Below are 25,391 nucleotides of genomic sequence, written 5' to 3' on the forward strand. Positions count from 1 at the left end.
AAAAATGACATCTCCTAAGAAATAAAGCAGCTTTGAATCTATGGCACAAAGCTGCCCCTTCATCAACCTGCTCCAGCCTTGGTGTGGAGCCATTGCAGCTCCTCCTGCCACACTGTGCTCCTGGGCCAGCATTTCCCTCGTGGCTTTTTTTGGGCTGAGGCTGCAGGATGTGTTGTTGGAAATGTGTTGCTTGGGTTCTGGGTTTGGGATGGGTGCCCAAGGTCCTGGCTGAGGACCTTTGTACACCCTCCTGATGTTTGCTGTTGGAACAAAGTTCCTGAGCATCACTCATGCAAAAAGGGGACTTTGGTAAGAGGGCTGTGATGAAATATCTCTGTGTAAAGTGCAGACTGGGGGGCTGGAAGTGCCCAAAGAGGAGTGGGATGTGCCTGGGAAGGCTTCTTGGAGTGGCTGGAAATATGAGATCCCACCACATGTAGGGCTATGTCTAGATTATGGTGATGGCTCTGAGCTGTGCAGAGGCAGAGGGATCAGAGGGATGATCCTTCCCTGTGATAGGGCAGGAGCTCCCCAGGGTTCAGTGTGATGGGCAAAACATTTCCCTGGCTTAAATCAAAACTTGTAGTGTTTAGAAAGGGCTTTTGCCAGCCCTCACTCCCTTCTCATCCCATCAGAAACATGGAGTGTGTTTTTGGAAGGTGGTTATGATCCAGAGGGATGCTGCAGCTCCCCACGTATCTGCTACCTGCCTTCTCTAGGTGCCAACCTCTGAGTGATACACACCTGCCTCTTGTGACTGGCTTTTGCAATAGGAAGACTGTGTTTCCTCCAGGTGAGCTTTTTGGGATGTTCTCTGCAGGGAATGGAGACCCTGGGGGCCTCACTTGGCCCAAGACATGCTGAGGGTGCACGGTGGAAGGTGTTGCCCTTTTCTTAGAGACCATAAATAAAACACCCTGGACAACTGTAAGGACACAGTTTGGGGTGATTGGGAGTGGGGCTGGGCTGAGCCTCATCCCTAATTGGCTACAGCTGTGAGCAGCAGGTGAGCAGCACTGACAGCAATGAGCCATGGAGTGCCCAGGAGCACTGAGCAACCACCAAAGGGAACACAGGGCACACAGGGGCAGTGCATCAACAGGAGGGGATAAAAGGTTGGGCTAAAGAACAAGAAGGGGGATGCTTGAAGCCTTCCAAAATTCTGGTGATAGTTTGTGTATTGTGGCCATCTCAACTGCAATGTGTGCTGTGACAGACAATGGCTTGGCCAAGCACAGTGAGACTGGGATGACGAGTCCCAGCACAGGTAACCCTTCCTCCCCATCCCAAACACATCTTCCTCCATGCACAGGCCTTGCATGAAGGGTCCTCCATGGCACTAACTACCTTCAGACACAAAAATAGTTCATTTATTCCAGACAGTCAAGTCCATCAGGCTTCACACTTTGTTTTTGGTGTGCTAAGGGTCATGACCAAGGTGGGACATCCCCTCTCTCACAAACTTCCTTTTTTGTCTCACAAATCCGAGCAAGAAAGAGAAGTTGCCACCAAGAAAACTCCCCTGTTTTGTCTCTACAAAGTCAAATTTAGAAAATATTGAAGTGGTCTGGAGGAAGAGCTTCTTTCAAGCTTTCTCATCCTGTCTGGCTACGTGTCAAATGCGAAAACTTTAAACAAAGAGGTTTGGGTAAAGTCTTCATGAAATAAGAATTTTAAAATCTTCTGAAGTTCATCTTCATCCTAGAGATTTTTGCTAATCACTGTTGGGGTTTTGTTTGGGTTTTTTTTTTGTTTTGTTGTTGTTGTTGTTGTTGCTGTTTCCTGCTGGGAGTATATTCTGCTGGAATGAGCCTTCCAATCTGTTTTTTGGTGGAGTTTCCATCATGTTGGGAATAGACTGCTGTTTAAATCAGGCAAGTGGTTTTCACTGAAGATTTTGGGGTTGTTTCCCTTTGCTCCCAAGCATTCATACCACAGCTTTGCTTTCTCTGGCTGCAAATTGAAGAGCCTCTGTAGCTCATGAGAGCAGCTAAATTTATAAGCAAAATGTCTCGTGCTGGGCTGAGGCCAAATCCCAGCTCCCTGCCTTCCTGTGGTTAATGGACCGACCGTGCTGACCCAACTTCATGGCTGACCCAACTTATTTATTTTAACAGCTTAGCTGGTCTGGGGGGGACTTGGGAGTCTCTGGTCCCACCTTCTGCCCAGGGCAGCCCCCCCCCCGGGGTTGGATGAGGTTGCTCAGGGCTTTTCCCAACCTGGTCATTAACACCTACAAGGATGGATCTGGGATCACCAGCCAAAGCTGGGCTGCCCCAAAACTTCCTCCCACTGTTTATTTGTCACACTGCATGTGCTGGGTCTATCAGCTGCTCTGTTCCTCCAGGTTGGAATGTGAATCCATGCTAAGCCCCCCCATGCTCCTCCCATGGGATAACCAAAGATCAGGGATAGGGGATGGATGCATGACCCCTCCTGGCAAAAAGTTGGGGCTGAAATGTTGCTGGGCTTGGATGCACAAGGGCCCTGGTCCCACCCCACTCCTGGACAGGCACACAGCTCACTCCTTCAGTATCTTTTATTAATGTATAGAAAATGCATTAAAAAAAGGAACTATACATAGCCTAAGAGCGGTCAGGACTAAAAATACTAGTTAACAATGGTTAACAAGCGTTGATCCCATTCTCCAAGCTACATTTTCATTACAGGGTGGGGAAGGTTGTTTAATATATTATTATTTATTTATATTATAGATTTTATTTATGCATTTATTTACTTTTCTTTCCCCCCTCATTTGGTTCCAGTGGTTTGTCTTTGAGTTCATCAGAATCTATTTGAGGCATTTCATTGCCTCTGCTCTCCCTTCTTATTTATGTTTTTAAACTTTTTTTAACATATTAAGAACATTTCCAGGATAACACCTGTACACAGGGGGCTGCTTGTTTGTTTGTTTGTTTAGGTCTTTGTGTCACCATCCTTCTGAGAAGCCACTGACATCTGAAGAACTGCAGGCTGGGTGTTGAGGCGAGTCTAGGCATCAGGATCTCCCCAGGGAAGGGCCTTTCCCTCCCACTTACCCCAAATTTCCCCTCTGGAAGGGGCAAGGAGCTGCCACCACCATCCCCTGATGGGTGGCATCCTTTTAGGAAAGGGGAAGGTGGCCCTGGAGGTGCTGGTGGTCCCCAGGGGTCTCTGTTGGGTTCATGGCCATCCCAGGGCGCTTGGCTGGCAGAAACAGGGATGGGCTTCTTGTTTGGCCCCAGAACAGAACCCTTTGTTAGTGGGTGTAAGCAGGAATTAAAGGGTTTTTTGGGGGTGAGAGTTCATTGCTGGCAGTGTTTGGTAAAGTCAAAACTTGTGGGCATGTCTGGGGGGGCACAGGAAAAGGGGGTGGTCACCCCCAGCAGGAGGGCAGCTCTGAGCTGGGATGAAGGTCATGAGCTGGCGTGGAGGTGAAGCATCAGGAGAGTGCTTTGGCTCCTGCTGTCCTCTGTCAGGTTGCTCTGAGCCTGTTGTGGGCATGTGGACACCACTGGCCAGGCCCTCATCAGTGCATCACTGGGAGTGAAGGTGGCATGAGCTGTGCCTTCCACACATGAGCACTTCACCTGGGATAAGCATCCCTCTGGGAAGGAGGCAAGAGGTTGGGACAAGAGTGCATTTAGGCTGGTACTCAGCTTTGAGGTGCCCATTTGGCCTGGTTTAGGGCAAATTTGGGAGAGTAAAGTACTGCAAAGTTAAGGAGTAGAAGCAGACTTCTCCCCAACCTTTGTGTGGATACTCTCCCTGTACCTTCCTACCAAAACCCAGCTACCCTTGGGGAGAGGCTGGCCTCTCTCCTTCTTGAAATTATTCCTTTATAGATGCTATCACTGTAGTAAAAGCAGCTTTTCCTTTCAGGACTCTTTTTCTCTTTGGTTATGTTTCAGTGCAGTGTGCAAGGGGAAGGTGGGCTTGGAGAATGGAAACAGAAGGAAATGAATATAGGGCACGAGATGAAAGTCCCTTTGTGTTTCCCTCCAGGATTTTGGGGTTAGAAATAAGAGGTGGCTTTGAAAGGCTGCAAGGGTCATGGTGTTCTGCTGTGGGAAGGATTTGATGTGCTGCTTCCTGTTACACAGAATGGCATCTCAGTGGATACTGTGGTTTGGGTGACAGCCTCATGCTCCTTTTTGGGCTTTGGAATAAGCCTGAGCCACACAAACCCAGGATGGCAGTGAAGCCAAGTCTCTCAAGAGAAGCACTGCACCAGATCCAGGCTTGGTTTCTGGGAATTTCAGGGCCAAACCTGGTCTAGCTGGAGAATGAACTAGCCCATCCAGTGATGGAGGGTGAGAATAAACTAAATTATGGGGCCTTCTGGAGCATCAACATTAAGCACAAATTTGCTGGCAGGAGCTTTGTCAAAAAAAAAAAATTAAGGCAATATAGAAAAATAACTTTCTGGGAAATTGTATCTTGTTTATGGTCAATGTGAACAGGAGACAATGGCCCAAATGACTGGGTCATCATTGCTGGTTATGTGCCTGGGCTTGGGTGGGTTATCACCAGGAGAAAACCATGATGTGGAGAAATCTTTCCTTTAAAAGATTGTAGCAACTGTCTTTCACCACTGCCATGGAAAGGCAACATGCTGGTATCACATGAGGGTTATGGACCAGCACTGATGGATAATAGCACTGGAAGATTGGATATTGTCCAATTTCATACCTGACTATGCAGTTGGGTCAACTGGGCTGCCTCATCCTGGTTACAGGACATGTACAAAGTATGACAGACATGAGGAGGGAGGGAGAGATAGATGTCAGTAAACCTGCTTAGAGAATCATCAGCCTTTTTGAGGATATTCTTTTGAACCTCCTAGAAAAGCTTGGCAAACTTTGATTTTTTTTTTCAAACTTTCTGTTTGAGTCTTACTTTTGAAAAGAGAGGTTTCTTGCCTTTCACTTGACTGTGATGATAAGTGTATGTTTCCACTGACATCCCTTCCTTTCTCCTGGGTAGGTAAGAAAACAGCACCATCCACTGCCAGTCTCTGCTGGTTATAAACCACTGCTCCATTACAGCTTTTGTTGGGACATTTCTTCCTACAAATTCTTGATGGTTTGGAGAAAAATTTACTCTGCTGGTCTACTAAAAGCCTTCTTAGGCTTTAATCAGTTCCATTTGCTGCTTTTTGTTGGCTGTTGGGTCTTAAAGCAGGGGTGGGTGCTCAGGAGGCATGACATGCCACCATCGGTGACAGCAGCCATGTCCTGCAAGAGATCCCATCATCTGCAGCCTCTGACTCACCTGTTCCAAAACTGGTTGACCTGTTGCCTGATTTGATGCCAAGGGGAAGTAAGAAGGGACACCACATTTACATAGGAGATGTTGCTGAGCATCCTTTCTCCAGGCCAGCTTGTAAGCAGAAGGAATGGGCCCTGTATCTGATCTTGACCTCAGTGTTAGCTGTGATTTCATGTGCCAGTATATCCATGGAGAAGGAGGCTATGTTTCCCATTTAATGCTCCTCTTCAGCTCTGCAGCCATCGTGACTAACGTCAGAACATTTAGGAGTGTGACCACAGAAGATACACTGGCCTGCAAAGATGCCTTTATGTTGCCATCTGAAAGATGTTTTTGAGACAAAGCAGCTTCAGTGTGATAAAACCAGATTAGCAGTGTTTGGCATTCACAATGTTCCTTTGGCTGCAAATCCAGTGATGAGCTGCATTGTCCTTGGATGCAGGGACGAGTCCCTTCCTGGAGACCAGTGACAATGCCCAGCATTGACCAGAGTTCTTGGAGAGGAGTGACAAGCATGGTGGTCATTTGGGCTGTGTGGAGATGGGGACAATGACAACAGGGCACAGACAGAGCTATCCAAAGGGTCCATCTTCCTTGAGTTAAGGATGGGAAGAGCAAACTCTTTAATTTTTCCAAGGGCCTTGAAGTGCTCCAAAATCTGAACAGAATCCCTTCCAGGAGGGGAAGCAGTTGATTTCCTGTTAGAGAGCTGGCAATACCAAGGCACTGAGATTTGTGTCCCTCTTGTGATGGCATTGAAGAGGGATGGTGTAGGAGAAAGAAGGAAACGGGCATTCCTCAGCTTGCACTTCTCTTGCCTTAGCTGCATTGTCATAATTCCCTGTGTGGGTGGAGGACCATGAACAGGAGCACCTGAGCTGTGACAGCTGCTGGCTTCAGGATGGGCTGCAGTTCTGGGATATCTTTTTATTGCTGCTCCTCCTCTGAGACTCTTTTGTTTGGGACCAGCGACCTCAGTGAGAGAGAGCATGATGGAATGCAGAAATAACAGAGGAAATGGGTCCTAGATTTCAGGACCACAAGTAGGGATTCTTCTCCCAAGTCTTCTAATTAAAGTCCTTTCTTCTCCATCAAGTTCAGCATAACCCAGGCCGATGTCATGGACCTGTAGTGGGCTGAGTTCACCTTGGAGGAGTGGATAATGAAAGCTGAGGCTGGTGGAGTAGTTCTTATTCCCATACACTTCATGCACACGAGGATGACTTTGTGGTGGGACCAGCACATGAGCTGTGGGCTCTCTGGAGTTTGCCTACATATGCAGATATTTGCCAAGCCCTCCTGTGAAAACTGGGGATGGGATGAGCCTTTGCTCATCCTCACTTGGTCCCCAGGTGTCCAGAGCCTGCACATAGGGGAGAGATGGGCCTCTGCCTGCTGGAAGAGTTGGTGTCTACAGGATGGCATGAAGCTTGGGACCTCCCTGCCAGGAGGGGACAGGGAGGCAGGGAGAGGACGGGCATCCCTGGCCATTGCTGAGCTGGAAATGGCCACACCAAGGTACCTGTGGGGAGGGTTCCTGCCACAAGCCCCGTGACAAACATTTCTAACGGGGTTTGCTGGGGATTTCTATGTCTTTTAAAAAAATATCAAAAAATCTGTCTCTTTCTCTTTCTTCTCATGTTAAGGGCCAGAGTATTGGGATAGGGAGACTGGAAATTTGGTATTTCTCTGGGACAGATGCAAAGCAATGAGGTCTTTCCTTTCCCATGGCCTTTCCTTGTGCCATGGTTCCCTCCAGCACTTGTGAGGGGCAGCTTGCTATCTCAGACGAGTAGTAACTTTTTTTTTTTTTTCCCTTTTCATATTATAAAATACAAACAAATGACAGAAAAGGTCAGGTGGTGGGAGGCAGGAGGGGCTCTGCTGGCTCAGAGCTGTAGGGACCGTCTCTTCCTCCCAAAGATGTTACGGTGGTTGTAGGGTCGCATCTTCATTTCCACAAAGGGGATGGAGAACTCGTGGCCTTTCCAGTGGTACCAGTTAATCCCCTGGAGGGAAGAGAAAGGCAGAGGGTAAGGAAAGACCTTAACAAGAAACTAGAGTGGGAGAGGAAAGAAACAGGTCTGATTGGTGTAGAGAAGCCAGAAGAAAAAACTTGCTATAGCAGGAGCAAGCAGCTCCCCTGCTTCTATGGCTTGATTGTTTTTTTCCCACTGCTCAAAGGCTGATCAAATTTCATGTAGGTCATTTTTTTAATCTAACAACCCAATGACTATGACTAGCCAATGACTATGGCAGTGTGTGTGAGGCACAAAGCCTAGCTGGCTTGAAGGTGGCTCCCTTTGCTCCAGCTGGTGTGGGGTCTTTCCACCAGTCCTGACCCTGGTGCACCAACCACACCGCCCCAGCCCTAACCTAGGCTTGCTGACATGTTCCCCTGGAAGAAATTGCCGAGGCTTTCAAGGCAGCTGTGCCCTTACCTGACTGTGCCGGGACTCTCCGTACTTGCCGTTGAGGTTGGTGCGGTGGCAGTTCTTGTACCACCAGGCCCCTTTGTAGGACATGGCACAGTTGGTGACAGCAACATCGTTGTCCCTGTCCTTGGTGGAGAAGGGGCGTCCCTGGTGATAGGTGAGGGAGTCTCCTGTGGAAAGAGGCGCTGTTAAGGTGAGGGAGTCTGAGATATCTGGTGTTTTCACCAGAAATTGGGATACTCTGGGTTTGTGGGAACCATTCCAATCAATGGCTCAAACAGCTGACAGGCTGGGGACAACGTCAACTGGAATTATTCATAACTGGTTCATCTGAGGTCCTCTGCTGTCTGTTTAGGATCAGTGCAGACCACAGCAAATCTTTGAGACTTCTTGGCTTTGTCAGATACAGTGCTTGGATATGTGTTTGGATCTGAATTTCATTGTTTCAGAAATTATTTAAATCCCATATTTTGGCATCCCTGATTTCCCAAGGCTTGGCTCTGCTATATAACTTCAGGATGCTTTCAGCCTCCTTCTTTCCTGTTAGCCAAAGGGAGCTTTTTCTCTCAAAGGAGACCAAACATTCATCTCTTGAACCAAGAAGCTTGGCCAGCTCTTCTCTCTTTGGATAAGGGGAAGAAGTTTTTTGGAAGGTGTGTGATGTCTTATTCCACCAAAACCTCTAACTTCATCCTCACTGGATGAATAGACAGCTGCTTTTGTGTGAAAGAAAAGCCAGAGTAAAATATGGTGAATTGAGTGATGTACTTAGAGGAGACATTCCAAATATGCTCCTTGGTAATAATCCCTAAGGACATGTGAACTGGACCCATGCTGGCTGTGTGCAATCCAGCCATGGAGAGACTATTGCTGCCATCCTTGGCAGTGGGTTGGGTGCTTTGTGCCCTGGGTTTGAGGTTAGAGCAAGTGCTTTGTTGCACACCGTCAAGATTCCTGTCACCTCCCTTCCAGTGGCAACTAACTGGTATTGAATAGGGGAATTCCTGCATCTTGGCTATGTTGTGGGGTTCCACCTAGTACATGGTGGAAGTTCCATCATGGAGGCTTGCACTGGGCATGTCTATCCCAGATGAAGGGGCTACACTTGTACCCCTTTTCCCTTTCTGAGGAAGAGATCCCCTGTGCCCTCCTCTAGCACCCACTCCTTTCTGATGGGCAACTCTAACTCTCCTGAATCAACCAAGTAAGCAGGCGTGACAGCGTCCTTGCAAAACTGGGCAGTGTTTGGCCTTTACGTGAGGAAATGACTCAGAGGATTTCAGATTTTTCCATAGCTGTGGAAAGGCAATAGATACAGCCTCCAGCACGACATCAATAGCCAGCTGTGGCTATTGCCAAGTGAGATGACACCTCTGATGGTTGACCTGGTAATTTGAAGAGCAATGTCTCTGATATTAAATATCTAATCCCCAATGGAAAATTCCATGTCCTTAGTGGGATTTATCAGCCTGGTTTACACGATGGGCTGCAGGAAGGCAGAAAGGACTACGGGTGTTTTTCTCGCTCTAGACAAGTGGGATTTCATGTTGAGATTTCCTTTACAGTCTTGGACCAACCAGTCACAGGATTTCCCAAGACCCTTGCTAGCAAGGAGGCTGTACCTGCAGTGCCATTGTAGTCCCCAATCCGCAGTTTGTAGAGGCTCCTGGCGTCACCAATGGAGAACTTGTCATAGTAGGCATATGCTGCCTCCTGGCCATCCCTCATGTCTATTCGCAGCTCGTAGCGCCCTTGGGATGTGATCTTGTGGATGTTGTCCAATCCTGTCGAGACAGTGAAACACCCAGTGAGACCTGGAGCCTGGATCTGCTCCATGAACAAACAAGGAAAGCTTTAGGCAAACCAAACAGCAGTGGGAAATGGGAGCAAGGAGAGGTATCAAAGAGCAGCAGTATTTGTAGTGAGTTTGTGTGTCTCCTGGCACTGCTGGGGTCTGGATCTTTGTTCCCACTCGAGCTTCATTTCCCTGTGTCTGTGAGCAGTGGGTTCAAGGTCCAGCTTCAGATAGAAATTCTGGAGCTTGGAACGTTCAGCTGTTGAGCTCTGGTGCTACTTATGTTGTTGTTAAGCTCCCATACAAGCCAGAGTGTGTTTATGCTGGAGGTCCCTTTGGCTCATGCTCAGCTTTTGGAGGAGCACATTCAATTTCAGAGATGTTCTGTCTCTCACTCACTCCTTTCCTGCTTTCATTGGACTTTCTGGCCAGCAGTGCAACCTGTAGTCATCCATGGGCAGTAATGGATTTTGGTCCATGAAAACTGACAGCATACATACCCCCCTTCTCTCCTAGAGAGAACAAACTAGGGAGCTGCTAACCTTCACAGTGTGCCTTTATGTGGTGTGCCTCTGCATGAGTTCCTAAAGTGAAGGGCAGGGAATGAACAGAGGGAAAACTGTCTGAGGGAGAACGTAGAGGAATGTGGTGAAGGGCAAGGAGCCAACAGCTGACACAGTGCTTATGGAACTTAGGTTTGACACATCAATGAAAGGCAACCAGGGAAGGTCATACCCAGCCAAAACTCATCCTCCAGGTTTCCAAAGCCAACCCGGTAATCTGCCCATTTCCGGAAGAAATCGGTCAGCCCGTTCTGCCGCCGCTGGAAGACCTGATGTGGAGGGAGAGCAGGGGGAAAACCATAATGATGGAGATGAGAAACAGCTTTGCCAGGCTTTGGACACACAAGGTAAAAATAATAATTTTTCTTTCCATTGTGCCTTTCAGGGAAGAAAATTGCAATGCCCATCCAGTTAGTGTTAATTGCAGCCATGCAATTAATTCGTGTGCAGGTGTAGAAACCAAAGAGATATTAGATAATGTCCAAAGCAAATCAATGGTAAAATAGGAAGGATTTGGCCTTTGAGGTTTCTGCTTTAACTAGTATATGGTGCCTCTGGTTTTCTAGCACATAATTCTGCTTTGAGCTGGTTGTTTCTGTGATATCCAACAGTATGCTCTGAAGCAGAGTGAGAGGGAAATTTACTGGCTAGAAATCAGCATTTGAGGAAGCCCTTTTTTTTTTGGTTTTGACTATACATCTAGCAGGGTTTTGTGTAATGTGTGTAAAAGTTTGACATGAATAAGATCAAAGCACCATGGCATTATTTACTTACACTGTCAGTCCATCTATGTCAAGACAAGCAGTGTTTGTGCAGCTCAAAAGCCAAACAGGCATTTGTTTCTAAAGTTCTCCTGTGCAGACTCAATTGGGGTGACGCCTGACACCCTCCTTCTGCAGGCAGTGTGAATCATTCCCCATGAAAGCTACCAGCCATTAATTTCATTTCTAGAACAATAAATCAGCTTCACTCACAGATTTCGCTCTCCAGAAGCACTGCAAACACGCCAAATAAATCAAAGGGCATTTCTCCAAGTGTAACTATTATTGCCGGAGCGTGGGCCATTCCCTGCGGCGTGCAAAATGAAGCGTGGGATGCTGAGCCTGCTGTCATTCCCGTGCTTTGCTGGTAGGGGCCCAGTTACTTTGTGGTGGGGACAACATGCCACATGGATACTCACAATCCAGCCCCCTCCATCCGTGGTCATGTCACAGTACACGGGCACCCGCTGGCTGAGGTCCCCGTTGATGGAGATGGTGTAGACCCCGCTCAGCGTGTCTCCGTTCATCAGGTGCTGGGCACAGTCCTGAGGGTTAGCAAACACACGTCCTCCTGCAAAATCAAAATAAAAAAAAAAGGGTAAAATTCAAGCAAAGAGACAACTTTTCCCCATGCTTCAGGCTCCACTATTTACAATCCAGGAAAAGTCTGTCTTGGCTTCTGCGTTCCAAGTAATTCCACAAGGCGGTGAGACTTTTTATCTGCTGTCGACCTCAGAGGACTTACTGGGAAAAAAATGTGTGCATATATTAATTATTCTTCCATATGTCTTGGACTGGAAGGGTGCATGGTAATGTCACAATGAATGATGAGGGATGTCACTTCTTGGACTATCTTTCTGCACTGTGTCTGAAACCCTGGGGTTTAAGCTGTCACCAGCATATTTAGACAGCTGTGAAAATACCAAAAACCTGTTCTCCTCCCAGGACTGCCAGCTCTAATCAAGTTTTATAACAGTACTCATTCCAGGGGGATTCTCCTGATTCTCCATGCCCTTGGAAATGATGGTGGACTTATGCTGAGCTAATTGTCCCTTGCAAGCTGAGCAGGAATGAGGCCGTGTGAGATGCTAGAGGTAGGTAGCATGGGTTGTGTGACTGTGCTACAGGTGTTATCTAATGAGGAAACATCTTATTTTGTGGTCAAAGTTTAGGAGAGTCTTAATTATGACAATTATTCTGGCAGTATTGGAATATCAACTCTGGGAACATTTTTTTCTTATTTAAGACAGAAGAGGGAAGTAAAATACATGGTTTTTTTTGGATGATGGAATAAATGAGTGCAGAGCTGGCAATGTGGACGTGGTTTTCAAGGATGTCTCTGTAACAAACTGAGAAGGTTTGAGGGACCTCCAGATCTTCTGTGCTGACTGTCCATCACAGTTGTGCAGTGCCCCTTAGGACCAAGGCACAACCCTTGTCTGTTGCTTCCCACTTGGGTGTATTCCCCCCCACCTTGTGACCTGAAGACTTGAAAGTCATTGCTGTGTCCAAATGTTGAAGATCCTTTCTTTTTTCTCCCCATCTTCATGGTCTGTAGCACAGCCTGGTGAGACATTGTTTGTATTTTATAGTATCCAACAATGAAAACTTCTTTGACAACAACCACTTTGGGCTCCCCTGAGCTCTGTGGAGATTGCTTGTTTCTTAATTTATATTCATATCTTTAAGAGCCAAGGAGACCTTGAAAGACATTTCAAACCACTATAAATTATAAATACTGTATCTGTTTCTTCCTTTTGTCTCATCTGTATACAATTCCCCAAGAACCTTATGCAAACATGAAACAAAAGAGGCTGAGCTATTAATATGTCAGGGGGAATAGAAGAACCCCGGGATGTGTACTGTAAGCAGGAGGAAGCAAAACAATTTAAATTAAGCCTGGGTGGCTTTTTTTACTTTTTTTTTTTTTTTTTTTTTTTTTTCTTTAAAGACAAGTCCTTGTTCTCTGCAAAGTGCCTTGATGCATTGCCAGAGTAAACTGAATTGCAGACCTGGATGCTTTGATGAGAAATGCTGTCCATGGATTGCATTGCCTTGGTGGTAGCTCCTGGTTGCTTCTGTCTCATCACTATTGGGGTAAGTGGGGAGAAACTGATTTGTTGCTAATGCCTATCTTCATCTTCAGAGCAAGTCAGATGTGTTGGATGCTGCACCAGCTGACAGTGGGGACTAATGTTGCTGAGGTCTGACACTTGTATTTGATGGAAAAGGTGCTCTTCTTGCCTGACATAAGTGGGCTTCTGCTGCTTTATCCCACCTGAGAAGTCACCCCCATGCAGCTTCATCCCTGACTCCCACATAGCCTCAAAGATTTCATGTCTTTTTCTATCACCTGCCTAAATTGTACTGGGTTTATGCACATGTGTAAGAGGCAAGAACTGTTATCTCTTAAAAGCAGGTGAAGAGACCTTTGCCTGTAACTAAGATGTGGAAGTGTATCCACAGCAGATTCAAAGAAAATTCTCCTAATTTGAGAATTAAACTGGCAGCACAGATGGAAGGAATTTTGGTGGACATCATCTATAGACTCCTCAGTGCTGTTGATGCCCAGGATAAACATTATTGGATTGCTAGCTCTGAACAAGATGCATTCTTTTTGTAAGTACCCTGGCCTAGCTATGTTTTTCAAAGAGCATGAGGGACAATTTGCTTTGCATAACTTCCATTATGAATGGCTGCAGAGGATGGGGGCACTGGTGACATTCTCTTGCAAGCTTCATTCTTGGAAGAGTAAGTATTCTGTCTGTGAGGGTTGTGGTGACTGTGCATGCCCAATTTTGGATTTCAAAACAAAACCACTCCCATTACTTTAGCAGATTGTGAATGCTCTAGAATGAGAGTGGGGAGGAATAATGCAATTAGATAAAGTGCTGGCTCTGCTCTCTGTGGTGGTGGTGAGGATGCACCTACTTGATATTTCCAGGGACACCCCAACCCTGGAAACTTTCAAGGTCAAATTCACCAGGGCTCTGAGCAGCCTGATCAAGTTAAAGATGACCCTGCTCACTGCAGGGGCATTGAACTAGATGACCTTTAAAGATTCTTTCCAACCCAAAGTATTCTGATTCTTTGCCATTTGTGGGCAATCAGATCTTGCCCACAGCATGGAGACACTGGCTGGATCCTCTCCCAGGACCATACCTGTTGATATGTACTGCTGATTTTAGTGGATATTTTTTTCCCTCTGTTTATGCACTTGAGGACAGACATGGGCAAGGCAAAGGGCCTGGTAGATGGCTCCTGGTCTGAAGCTCAAAGCCCCTTGCCCTGGTCTGGGTCTTGTGTTTGAATCAGCCATTATTATTCAGCCATTAACATTCTGTAGCAAAGCAGCCCCGTGGGTCATGGCATTGTAAGCAGCCCTCTTTGGATCATGAAGGAATGCTGCCTGAGGAGGGAAGGTCCCTAAGAGCAGTCCATTCCTGCCAGCCTGCAGGTGTCTGGGTGGATGCAGAGAGAGGCCTCACCTGTGGTGAAGGTGGTGGAGACGAGGCCGCTGCGCATGGCGTTCTGGGCAGCCTGCAGGTGCACCGTGTACTCCGTGGTCTCTGAGAGCCCCTCCAGACGGATCCACGTGTCCTCTGCATCCACTATCAGCTCCTGTACATGGGTCCCAGAAGGAGGCAGACACCAAGAGCAACAGATGAGAAAAGCGATGGGGAGCCTAAAGAGCAAGTGAGGAGGGAAGGGAAGCCACAAACTACTGCAGCCTGGCTGAGGAGCACTGCATGATTGCTTAGAGCCCTGCACTGCATGATTGCTTAGAGCCCTGCACTGCGTGATTGCTTAAAGCCCTGGACTGCATGATTGCTTAAAGCCCTGGACTGCATGATTGCTTAAAGCCCTGGACTGCATGATTGCTTAGAGCCCTGCACTGCATGATTGCTTAGAGCCCTGCACTGCGTGATTGCTTAGAGCCCTGGACTGGGAGAATGTGAGTTCAGCCAATATAGCCAACCTTTCAGAATTGTTTGGGTGGGGGAAAGCAACCTAGTTTGGAGACGGATTTAAATGTTTGCAGTCTGTGTCCTCTGTCAGATGGGTCTGTTGGGACCCGTGTGCCTTCAGTACAAGACATGACTGATTGCCCAAGCAGTGCAAGAAATTGAGCTGGCCAAGCCTGGTTATCAGCCAGTTTTGACTGTTGATTCCTGTCATGTTCATTTTTCTGGTTTTTGGCCGGTGCCACACAGCATTATTGGACCCCTTTTGCAAAGCTATTCTCCTCTGGCTGCTGTGAGCCAATCACACCAGCAAAGGAAATCAGACTGTTTGCCATTGACAGTGTTTCTGACAGTGTTTGTTGCAGCTCCACCTGACAGGCAGATGTGGACTCACTCATTAAATAATCAAATGTATTGTACTGCAGAATTAATTAGCTGCCCGTGTCTTTTTTGCAGGATGGGCAAATGGCCTTTTTAGCATCTCTGCAGAATAATACTCTCCTGCCTCAGCTTGCTTGTGTGTCACAAGCTGTGAATTGCCCTTGTTCCTCCAATCTTTCCAGGTAACCCCTCTGTGCCCAGACCAGTAGGTGTACATCAACATTTTACCTTAGGCAATCTCTTCTTGCTTTTTCCTATCATCCTGCTTAGCAGGAAGCAGTGTCTCCCCTTCTGGCCTCCCTGAGCCACTGAGCATCATTCTTTTGCTCTGTTTGGCTTCTCCTGCTTATTTTAACATGGCCTTATTATTCCCTGACTGAATGAGGCTCTTTGGAGTGAGGACTCACTCACCTTCCTGCTGCCATCAGTGGATCTGTAGGTCATGATGTAATTCTCAATCTCTCCCACGGGAGGAACCCAGGACAGCAGGGCGCTCCGTCGTGTGACTTCACTGGCTGTCAGATTTGTTGGCGGATCCAAAACTGCAAGAGTGGATAGGGACACAGGGAAGTGCAATAATTTCTCACACACAGCCACCTCAGCCCTGCTTCCCAACTCAGTACACTGGGATTCAACCTTGCAGCACTGAGCTACAGCCCAAAGTCCATCCTCACCCTCAGTTTCAAAACCTCATCACCCATCCCCAGTCTTGAACAGAGCTCTGCAAACCCTCTGGAAGTCCTCCTCTACCTGTGTGCCACCTTAAGGGTAAAATTCATGTGCTATGGGACCTGTCAAGCAAAATGAGTTGTGTTCCTCTGGACTTGGGCAAAAAAAGGACCTGGTCAGGGGTCTGCTCAGGAAACCACAGCCAGGGAAAATCACCAAAAGAAAGGGAGGGAGGGAGGGAGGGATGGATGGATGGATGGATGGATGGATGGATGGATGGATGGATGGATGGATGGATGGATGGATGGATGGATGTTGAAAGAGTGAAAATAACGGTTGATGCTTGTTGATTAAAATTGTGTTCTTGTGTTGTGCCCTGCGCTGGTATTTGGGATTGGTGTTTGTGTCCTTTTGGCTCATGGCTACCTCTACACCCACAAGAGCTTTGGCTCAGCCTTGCTGGCTGCTTTTCCTGGGGTGATGAGGGGTGAGGGAAGGGATTGTACGTACGAGTAGTGAAGTTGGTGCTGATGGTCTGGCTGGTGAGAGGCCCGCTGGTGGCATACATAGACACTGTGTAGGTGGTACTGGGCAGCAGGTTGGTCAGCTGGTACTCCTGGTTGTCTCCATCCACAAGAATGGTTTCTCCTGCAACTGTAGGCAAAAAGGGATGAGTTAGGGTAGATATTCAAAATGTGTCTCTGGATCAGACCTCATGACAAAAAGCATTTCTATTGCAGAAGCACCATAAGGTACTGTGCAGCAGCTGAGCTGTAGTGGTGCTGTTCAGTCTGAAGGGTGGTCCGATTTTTCCAACAATCCCTATAAAACCCAAGGCAAGGGCTCCTTCCCTTTTCCCTCAGTGAAGGGCTCCCACTGAGCCCTGGGCTTTGGGATGGGAGAGAGGTTGAGGCGAGCTGAAGCAGAGCCCTGGTGTACCTGCACGACGGGTGAGGATGAGGACGTAGCTTTCCACCTCCGACAGCGGCGGGTTCCACTGCAGCAGCGCCTCGGTGGGAGTGATGTTGGTGGCTGTGACCCCCAGGGGGACATCCATGGCTGCATGGGGGAGAGATCCAGAGAGTCAGAGGCATTAGGAGACTGGACTATGAGCTGGAAGGGCTTCTTGTGGCATCCTGCTCTATGCCCTGCCCTGCTGCCCAGACACATGTGCCTGCACAGGAGTTAGTGCTGCCCAAGCTGGAGTGCAGAGAGGTCATTGTGTTACTCTGCTACCTGGGCTGCTCTTCCACTCTTTTCTAGATGCCCAGTCTGGCTTGTTAGGGATTCTCTTTAGGCTTTGAGGAGTCTGGAGATAGCAGAAGGTTTTATGCTTGCAGCAGATGCTGCTTGTGACAGGGCTTCCCTAGGGATTATTTCTGGAAATCTGTACTCTGTTCAGGAAAGGTTGTCATGATTGCCCAGCAGCATGTTTCTGGCTTCGTGGTGCCTGGTACACAGGTTTATCACTTTTACCCATGACTACCCATGCATACTTGGGATAAACTTTGCTGAGACATACTTCAAAAGCCCACACTGAGCCCTTGTGAGCCCTGCTTATCACCTCCAGCTTGCATCCGGCTGGTGTGAGGTCCAGTTTGCTCTCAGTCACCTGGGTATTCATGCAAGCAGGGACTGCCAGCCCTGGGCAGGGCTGGAGCTGACACTGTTTGGTTGTTCCCTGCCCACCAAGAGCTCCTTCCCACCTGTGTATGCAGTGATGGAGGCCAGCTCACTCTCCTCCCGGCCCTGCACGCTCTTCAGCTCAATCTCATACTTGGTGGCAGGCTGCAGGTCCTGGAGAGTGTACTCAGTGGCATCCCTGGAGATGGCCATGCTGTCTGTCCTTCCTGCAGAGAAGGAGCCAAGAGCTTTGCCATCACAGCTGGCCCCATCCCTGGGGCTCAGGAGGGGCTTGGGAAGGGAGGGCAGTTCCACAGGACACTGGAGGTAAGTGGGTTTTGTGCCTCTAGGTGCACTCCTGTGAGCCCATCACTCTGCTGGCCTGGCCTTTCCAGCATCATCGACAAAGCTCGGGCCAAGGGAGATGAGGGAGGCAAAGCAGATGAGAGAGATGGGATTTCAGGACTGAGCCCTGAATTTAGCCATCTCTGGGGAGGCCACACTGCTGGGGGCCATTCTGTGTGCCCCTCTGTGCTGAGCTGGCTGCAGTGGTCCCTTGCCATCCTCATGCCATCACCCCATCCTCTGCCCTGGAGCCAATGCCAGTTATTGGTCGCTTTGCCCAAGGCACTGAGATGCTGCCTGGGTGAGGATGACCTAGTGGCTTGCCTGGGGAGGGAGGGCTGGCAGCTGTGAGCTCAGGGCATGAACAGGAGTGGTCTGGCCCCTTACCTTCGGCAGCACGGTAGGATATCCTGTAGTGGTCGAAGGCAGCCAGGGGAGCGCTCCAGTAGACCATCATGGACTCCTGGGTGACGTTGCCCACCCTGAGGTCCTTTGGTGCATCGATCCCTGGTGAGATGGAGCACAAAGAAAAGCTGTGGGAGGCAGGCCCACTCCCCATGCCCCTGCCTGCTGTCCCGTGCCTGCTGGGGGGGTGTCCCGTGGTACCTGTTGTGATGGAGCCCACGACAGGCTCAGAGCTGATGGTGCCATGTACGGCCACCAGTGACACCAGGTACTCGGTGGATGGCTGCAAGCCCGTCAGGCTGGTGTGCCTGCGGGTGCCATCGAGTGTGACCTGCCGGGCCTCCTCCTCCTCATCCCGGGGGCTGTAGGTGAGGATGAGGCGGTCTGCTGGTGGGGATGGGTCACTCCATGTGACATTCACGCTGGAGGATGTCAGCTGGGAGAAGTGCAGCTGTGAGATGGGCCGAACACCTGGAAGATGGAGAGGAGAGATGCAACCCCAACCATCTGCAGATTTTTCCCAGTGCTTGAATGGGAAATACTTAGAAGAGGTGGCAAAGCTGAAGATCTGGGCTCTCCATTGATCTGAAACTCTGCTGGGACCAACCAGCAGAACCAGGAGGGGAAAAATGGTGCTTTTCTCAGCTCCACCTGCAAACATCCTCCATCCCAGACCCATAAGATGGGTGATGGAACTGTCCCACTGCAGATGGTGTATGTTGTCTGCACTTCATGACTGCAGACTTTTCAGCCAGAGGTCCTTGTGGGGTCCCCCAAGGCTTCATTTCTTCTTCTTATGGGCACACAGGCCACCCTGCCCACAGAGGACAGCAGAGGGCTGTCTGTTTTCCCCAATTCTGCCTTGTCAGCCAAGCAAGTGTGTTCAGTGCTGCTGTCCAAAGGGATTGTGCCACCACATTGGTAGGGCCATCCTCCTTTTGAGGTCAGCTGCTCCTGTGTGGACACATTGACCCCAGTTCTCATCCCCATCACCACCTCAAGGGTTTTGATGCCAGGGATACAGTGGGCTGGCAGAGGTGCCAACAAGTCTGTGCCCTTGCCCCCATCCCTTGTGTTTCTCTACCTGTGAAGGCATCCACGGTGGCCTCCAGGCTCTGCTGCCGTCCCCTCTCAGCGATGATGGAGATGGTGTACTCTGTCCCGGGCTCCAGCTCCGAGAGGGTGAGCTGTGACTCGTCCCTGGACACTGTCACTTCAGAGGCCATGCCCGAGGCAGGGGTGAAGGTGATGCGGTAGTGGTCGATGGGACCCGTGGCTTTGGTCCAAGCCAGTGAGATGGAGGTCTCAGTGGAGGCTGTCACCAGCAGGTCCCGCGGGCTGTCAAGCTCTGTGGGAGAGGGTTGGTGCAGAGCTTTGTCCCCACGCACTTACTGTTCCATGGGGGTATCTGAGCCATAGCAGCCAGCTGTGCTTGGAGCAGGCAGTGGGGCCAAACTCACCAGTCCTGGCATTCATGGTCGCTGGCACACTCTGCTGGCTGTCCATCACGGCTGAAATCCCAATGCCATACTCTGTTCCTGGCACCAGATCTACCAGGGAGGGCAAAGAACATGACAGGGATTGAGAGGAGCACCTGGCAGGGTGACCTCAGGGTCTGTGTGACCCCTTCTTCCACCTCCCACAAGTGGGGGCACAGGAGGACCCTCTAGGGCATCCCTCAGGTCAGCAGTTCCTCTGCATGTTGCAGAAGAGCTGAGTCTTTTCAAAAAGCCCTGTGGATGCCGTTGGACAGGAAATTTGGATTACTTTAGCTCAGAAACAAGCCATTTTTAAAAGTTGTTGCTGAGGTCTGCTGCAATTGCTGGCGGTGAGACAGAAGCTCTTGTGTGTGTGAGTTGAGATGGGAATGATAAAGTAGCTATATTTTTTTTCCAAAGTGATGCAGCATCAAATATTGTCACAGGGCTGGTGTCTTGGAGAGGAATAAACTATGCAGAGTAAATGAAATGCACATTAATTGGGAAAGGTGCAGTCTTTCTGGGAGCTGAATCAAGCCCTGTTCTTTAGGGTGGAAATATCCTGAGTTGCCTCTCTCAAGGAACTTGGGAATTGAGCTCATCCAGCTCCTTTCCTCTTGCACTGCTTCATCTCCATGGAATATCTCTTGCCTCTGCCTGTCACTTCTGCTTGGCTGCTGGTGGCTTTATTCCCCTCTTCCCTGTGCTTCATGATCCTTCATACAAAGTTAGAAAAAGCCATAAACTCTCCAGCTCAGCCTCACTGTGCCTCACCCAGGGGCAGCACCAAAACCTTTCCCAAGAGGTCAGGAGGGAGGGACACTCTCCTCCCCTGCTTTTCTCTTGCTACAGTGCATTCTTGGTGATGGGGAGAAGATGGACCTGCTCACTAAGTGTCAGAAATATTCTGGGAAGAATAGCCTGGCAGAAGGCAGGAGAAGGAAGAAATGAGCAGGAGGATATAAACCTTTGCTCTTTTGGGATGAGCAAAATTATGGTTATTTCTGTGCAAATGCTGATTTTTAATAGAGACTACAGGTCAGGGCCAGGCTTGCTGCACTTTAAAGTGTAAATCTTTGATAAACTCTGCTCAGTGCCATTCCACACTGCTTTTCCTGCAGGTAGATGAGATTGGCTGGAAGAATTGCTGGTTACTTTCATACCATGGATCCCATCAGGTCCTGGGTGACTGGAGAAACACCCCAATGGATTTTGCACAAAATGGATTTTGCGCAAAATCCATTGGGATTTTGGATCCAAGACTGGAGGACATGACTACTCTATACAAAAAGAGGCTCTTGTGCCATCCACACTATGACTTTTTTTGCTAGCAGAATGGCTTTTTCATTATTTTCTGCTATGACTAGATTGGTTTGTTTTGTTTTTTTAATTGGTTTGTTTATGACACAGTACACTGGGGACTGGAAGCAAGGCACTTGTGTGATGAAGGAGGTACTATATAAGAAATCACTCTGTACAATTGACTTAAGAATCTGCATCTCTGCAGCTTGCTCTGGTTGGGTTTCTTGCAGCCTTACCTGAGTCTGGAAGAGCCTTGGCAGCTTTTTTAGTTTTATTGAGAAAAACAAGGGACTTTAGGCTCTTGCCATATATTCCAAGGCAAGCTCAAGCCATGGATTTTGTCTGTCTGTGTCACTGTTGTGCCTCTGCCCAGGAAGGGGGAGTTGGCCCATTTTTAATGCTTCTTCTCACCTAGAAAAGCCAATATATGTCCTAAAGGAAAGCTAGCAGGAGTCCAGCACTGAGGCTCTGATCTCATCCTACTTCTCCCCACGCATCCTCATCAAGAACACAGAAGAAACCACCCCTGATGGTTTCCTTCTTTCTACATTCCACATTTTTCAGGGTAACTGCTCTAATTGCCTTGATGCCCTCCAGCCTTTCTTGTGACTCTGCTGCTGTGCCTGCAACTTAACTTTTGGCTTTCCCACTGACCTTTCTCCTATAACTTCATATGGCAGATTCCTGAGCCCTTGAAGGTCCCGGGAAGGCAGAGAGGCAACATGGAAGAACCTGCTGTCCTTCCATACTAAAGAACTTCAAGATGAATGAGAGAACATTTTTGCATGTAATTCTTTTCTTTGCTCAAAATATGCCACTGGAGCAGCAAATCCATGAGGTAAGCAGTTCTAGTCAAAAACCAAGGAAATCACATCTTACATGGTGCTTTGCTGTGTTGCTGCATGAGGTGTTTGGGGCTTTCCTGGCACTGGGAGGTGGCTGGTGTTTGCAGCCCCAATGCTGGCCTGAATAATGTACCACTTAAAGGGCTTGCTCAAAACCAGGATCTCTAGATTTGGGTCTGCTTTGACCCCAGTTTGGAAAAAGGCAAAAAACTCGGGCAGCCTGGCTCCCCATCACTGCCCATGGGGGCATCATCACCCATGGCTCTTTCCAAACAAGCAAAAAAGAGAAGGGGTGAAATAATATTTTCCTGTAGATAAGGCTAAATAGACTTCTTCTTCAGGTGGATCAGAAGGCAAAAGGGTTTAATAAAAGTAGCCAGGTATTTTTACAATGTGACTCCCTAAGGTTGTACCTGACTGGTCTCGAAGTGGAAACATCTCATATTATTGGTGACTATGAATATCATGCTTTGGAGAACTATATCTATAAACAATGGTTACAGAAAGAGGGATAATAATTGTTTGAATTCTTTCATCTAAGTTTTCCACAGCTTCTACACAGCTTCCCAGGATTTTCCAGGGAGTACCATGTCTCTCTCTCTCTTCAGAGGATATATAATTACTACAGACAGATCCTTGCTGGAGGTGTACCCAGACCCATACAGGGGAAAACGAGCTCTATCCCAAGGAAACCCTTCTCTCCACTAAACACTAACCTCCAAAACAACCTGAGACATGTGCCAGCACGAGAGCAACTGAGTCTTGGTGCTGGTTTGGGTTCTCCTTTGCCCTCCCTGCCTGGGAGGAGAGGGAGGAAGGGCGCGAGGGTGGGTGCATACCTGCCAGGGTGGCGCGGGTGGTGGGACCGGTGTGGCGCGGCACCAGGAGCTCGTGGTAGTGCTCCCCGGCCAGGGTGCTGTAGACCACCCTGTAGCTGTGTGCCTCGGCCTCGCTGTTGTCCCAGGCAAGCTCGAGGCTGGCGGGGGTCCGCGAGCCCACCCGCAGGTTCTTGGGGGCGTCGATCTCTGCGCGACACAAGGGAGAGAGGCGCGGTGTCACCGCGGGGAACGCGCCCCGCCGCCCCGCCACAGCAAGGGGGGGACAGCCAGGAGATCCCTCCTCCCCTGAGCGTGTCCTGGCAGGAAGGGCTGGAACATTAGCTCTCACCTCCTGCTCAGCACAGGCTGTGAGATGCCACCCAGGAGGGTGACACAAATGCTGGCAGCATCCTCGGTAAGTTGGCTTGGCAGATAGTTCTGTGTTATTACAAAAAGAAAACTCTGTTCCCCCATATCAGAATAAAAGAAACTGAGGCACTGTGAATAAGAGGAAAAGGGCTCTGTAGTGGTCATTCATTGGCCTGAACTGCTCTTAGAAGAAAACCTTGAGCATCTTTACAGGCTCATTCACACTCAGACACTGCCCAAAGGGTTTGTTTATTGGTGCTGCTTAGGCTGTGTCCTGAATCTGCTCTGGTTTGCACAATAAACCCCTGCAGTGAGCAGCAGCTGGGGCTGGGCACCAGTGGGCAGTGGGTAATGGTGATGGATCTGAGTTTGGGGGGGTGCTTTCATGTTGCCTTTTAGAAATAAAGCGAGGAAGGCCAGTGCAGCAAATCAGCTGGGGTAAGCATCCCATCTGAAATATTTATCTATAGAGATATGTACACACACAATTCACATCCCACAGTTATTACAGTAGGAGCCTTGTATCCAGCAGTAACGTACATGACAATTTATATACCATAAACCAGCACGGAAATACACGCTCTGACTCCTCCTTTATGGCACGCTAAATTAAATCCCTTAGCTATCTGCAGGCTTAACATTAATTAAAGTTTTACTGACCAGTTAGGGTGCTCAGATAAGATAACCACATTTCTGGGTATGCTGGTTTCAGCTGCTTGACTGCTGATTCTTTGGTCAAGGCACCTGCCTTGGCTCTCGATGCTGAGTGGCATCCCTGTGAACTCAGACCCGTGCTGAGCATTTTGGTGCTTTTGAGAATTGTGCATTGAGCTGTGGGTGCTCTTAAGGACATAAACTGCTGAGTTCTAGAGTTCTAAGCTGTGGGTCTGAATGGCACTGGAGCTGGTGGGGATGTGTGTCCCAGGCAGCCTCAGCCTTCATGCTGCAGCAAGACATGGACAAGATGGGGTTGGCTTGGGGTTTATTATCTAAATATGGGGGTTGAGTCCATCCGTGCCTCATCACTGGCATCTGGGACCACCTGGGCTGCCCTGGGGACTATGTCAGCATCTCTGTGGGGCACAGGGCATAAACAGGACTTTTTGCACTGGAGGTTTAGTGGCAAACATCCACTAGCAGCTGGGGGGCAGAGGGCAGTTGTAGGGTGTGTCTTTTAGGGTGAGCTGAATCCTTTGCTCTGCCTTGCTCTGTGACAGGATGCAAGGCACCTGCATTCAGGTGTCATCATCTTCACCTGCATCTTAACCACCGTGTTTTCATCCCGCTTCTTCCTCCTAGCACATCAAACCCCAGCTCACTCGTGCCAGGAGAAAAAGAGGCATCACTAAACCCCAGATGCAAAAACCCCTCCGTTTTTCCTCCTTGCTGCAGGACAGCCCATCTGCAGCCGGCAGCAAGCCAAAAATTCACGCCCAAAAATTCAGTTCTCACCCAAAAACGCAGTTCTCCCAGCAAGGCCAGCTAGCTACCTGTGGTGAACTGGGCGAAGGCCGGCCGGCTCTCGTTGGCACCCCGGAGGGCGCTGACGGCAAGGTGGTAGCGGGCGCCGGGGCGCAGGGCCTGCAGGGAGTACTGGCTGAGGGGGGGCTGCAGGCGGAAGGTGGTCCTGCCGCCCTCCCCGTCCGCCAGCCCGTACTTCAGCAGGATGGCATCCACCTTGGCACGTGGCGGGCTCCACTCCACGAAGGCCACCGTGTCCGAGACGTCCCGCACCAGGATCTGCGTCGGGCCGTCGATGACTGCGGAGTGGGGGGGGGGAACGGGTACCTGTTATTTCGGGAGGGTTGGATGGGGAAAGGGGAAAGCTATCCTATGCCAGGATTCAGGGATGCTTCAGGCTGACCTTCAAAGCAGCTGGAACTGGGATTTGGGGACAAGGTGAGAGAGGTGGCATGGGCAAGAGGCATGACCCTGACCCCAAGATACTTGGGGGGTTTGCCCAGTCCCTTGTCCCAATCTCCTGGCTCTTTCCTGAACCCTCCCCACTTTCTGCAGACATCAGAGCAGGACCCAGCAGCTCTCTCACTGACACTCATTACAGCTGTAATGCAACTCATGCCCTTCTCTTGAGCTGGTTGTCAACAATAATTCCTCTTTGGCTTTTTCAGGTGGTATTTCCCAGCATTTGGGAGAGCTGGATGGGGAAAGGTGGAAGCTTTGGGGACACCTAGCTTCAGGGATGCTTCAGGCTGACCTTCAAAGTGGCTGACATTGGTATTTGGGGACAGGGAGAGAGGTGGCATGGGCAAGAGGCATGACCCTGACCCCAAGATACTTGGGGGGTTTGGTCCTCATGGGTTCCCAGTCCCTTGTCCCAACCTCCTGGGACCTGAACCTTCTCCACTTTCTGTAGACACCAGAGCAGG

At 49.2% G+C, this 25,391-nt stretch overlaps 1 protein-coding gene and 1 long non-coding RNA gene across 4 annotated transcripts in view; one reads left to right on the forward strand and one right to left on the reverse strand.

The window, feature by feature from the left end:
- The window catches only part of LOC127059867 (uncharacterized), a 34,142-nt gene that overhangs the window by 2,887 nt on the left and 5,864 nt on the right, over positions 1 to 25,391 (forward strand). The window contains exons 2-5 of one of the 3 annotated variants that reach the window (XR_007778172.1): positions 10,176 to 10,390; positions 11,781 to 11,898; positions 12,756 to 12,901; positions 21,653 to 21,810. This is a non-coding gene — a long non-coding RNA (uncharacterized LOC127059867). Of the gene's footprint in view, positions 1 to 10,175; positions 10,391 to 11,780; positions 11,899 to 12,755; positions 12,902 to 14,254; positions 15,149 to 21,652; positions 21,811 to 25,391 lie in introns of those variants that run through there. The other 2 variants (XR_007778170.1, XR_007778171.1) reach the window with 2 other exon arrangements.
- TNR (tenascin R) overlaps positions 7,140 to 25,391 on the reverse strand; it is a 29,178-nt gene continuing 10,926 nt past the window's right edge. The window contains exons 6-21 of the mRNA XM_050977604.1: positions 24,495 to 24,764; positions 22,657 to 22,842; positions 19,653 to 19,742; positions 19,277 to 19,540; positions 18,394 to 18,663; positions 18,175 to 18,294; positions 17,526 to 17,669; positions 16,759 to 16,878; positions 16,330 to 16,473; positions 15,562 to 15,692; positions 14,293 to 14,425; positions 11,224 to 11,375; positions 10,216 to 10,312; positions 9,308 to 9,469; positions 7,692 to 7,855; positions 7,140 to 7,259 (exon numbers count right to left, since the gene is read on the reverse strand). Of these exons, the coding sequence (XP_050833561.1) occupies positions 7,140 to 7,259; positions 7,692 to 7,855; positions 9,308 to 9,469; positions 10,216 to 10,312; positions 11,224 to 11,375; positions 14,293 to 14,425; positions 15,562 to 15,692; positions 16,330 to 16,473; positions 16,759 to 16,878; positions 17,526 to 17,669; positions 18,175 to 18,294; positions 18,394 to 18,663; positions 19,277 to 19,540; positions 19,653 to 19,742; positions 22,657 to 22,842; positions 24,495 to 24,764 (2,567 nt within the window). The remainder of the gene's footprint in view (positions 7,260 to 7,691; positions 7,856 to 9,307; positions 9,470 to 10,215; positions 10,313 to 11,223; positions 11,376 to 14,292; positions 14,426 to 15,561; positions 15,693 to 16,329; positions 16,474 to 16,758; positions 16,879 to 17,525; positions 17,670 to 18,174; positions 18,295 to 18,393; positions 18,664 to 19,276; positions 19,541 to 19,652; positions 19,743 to 22,656; positions 22,843 to 24,494; positions 24,765 to 25,391) is intronic.

This window comes from Serinus canaria, chromosome 8 (genome assembly GCF_022539315.1).
Source record: "Serinus canaria isolate serCan28SL12 chromosome 8, serCan2020, whole genome shotgun sequence".
NCBI lineage: Eukaryota > Metazoa > Chordata > Aves > Passeriformes > Fringillidae > Serinus > Serinus canaria.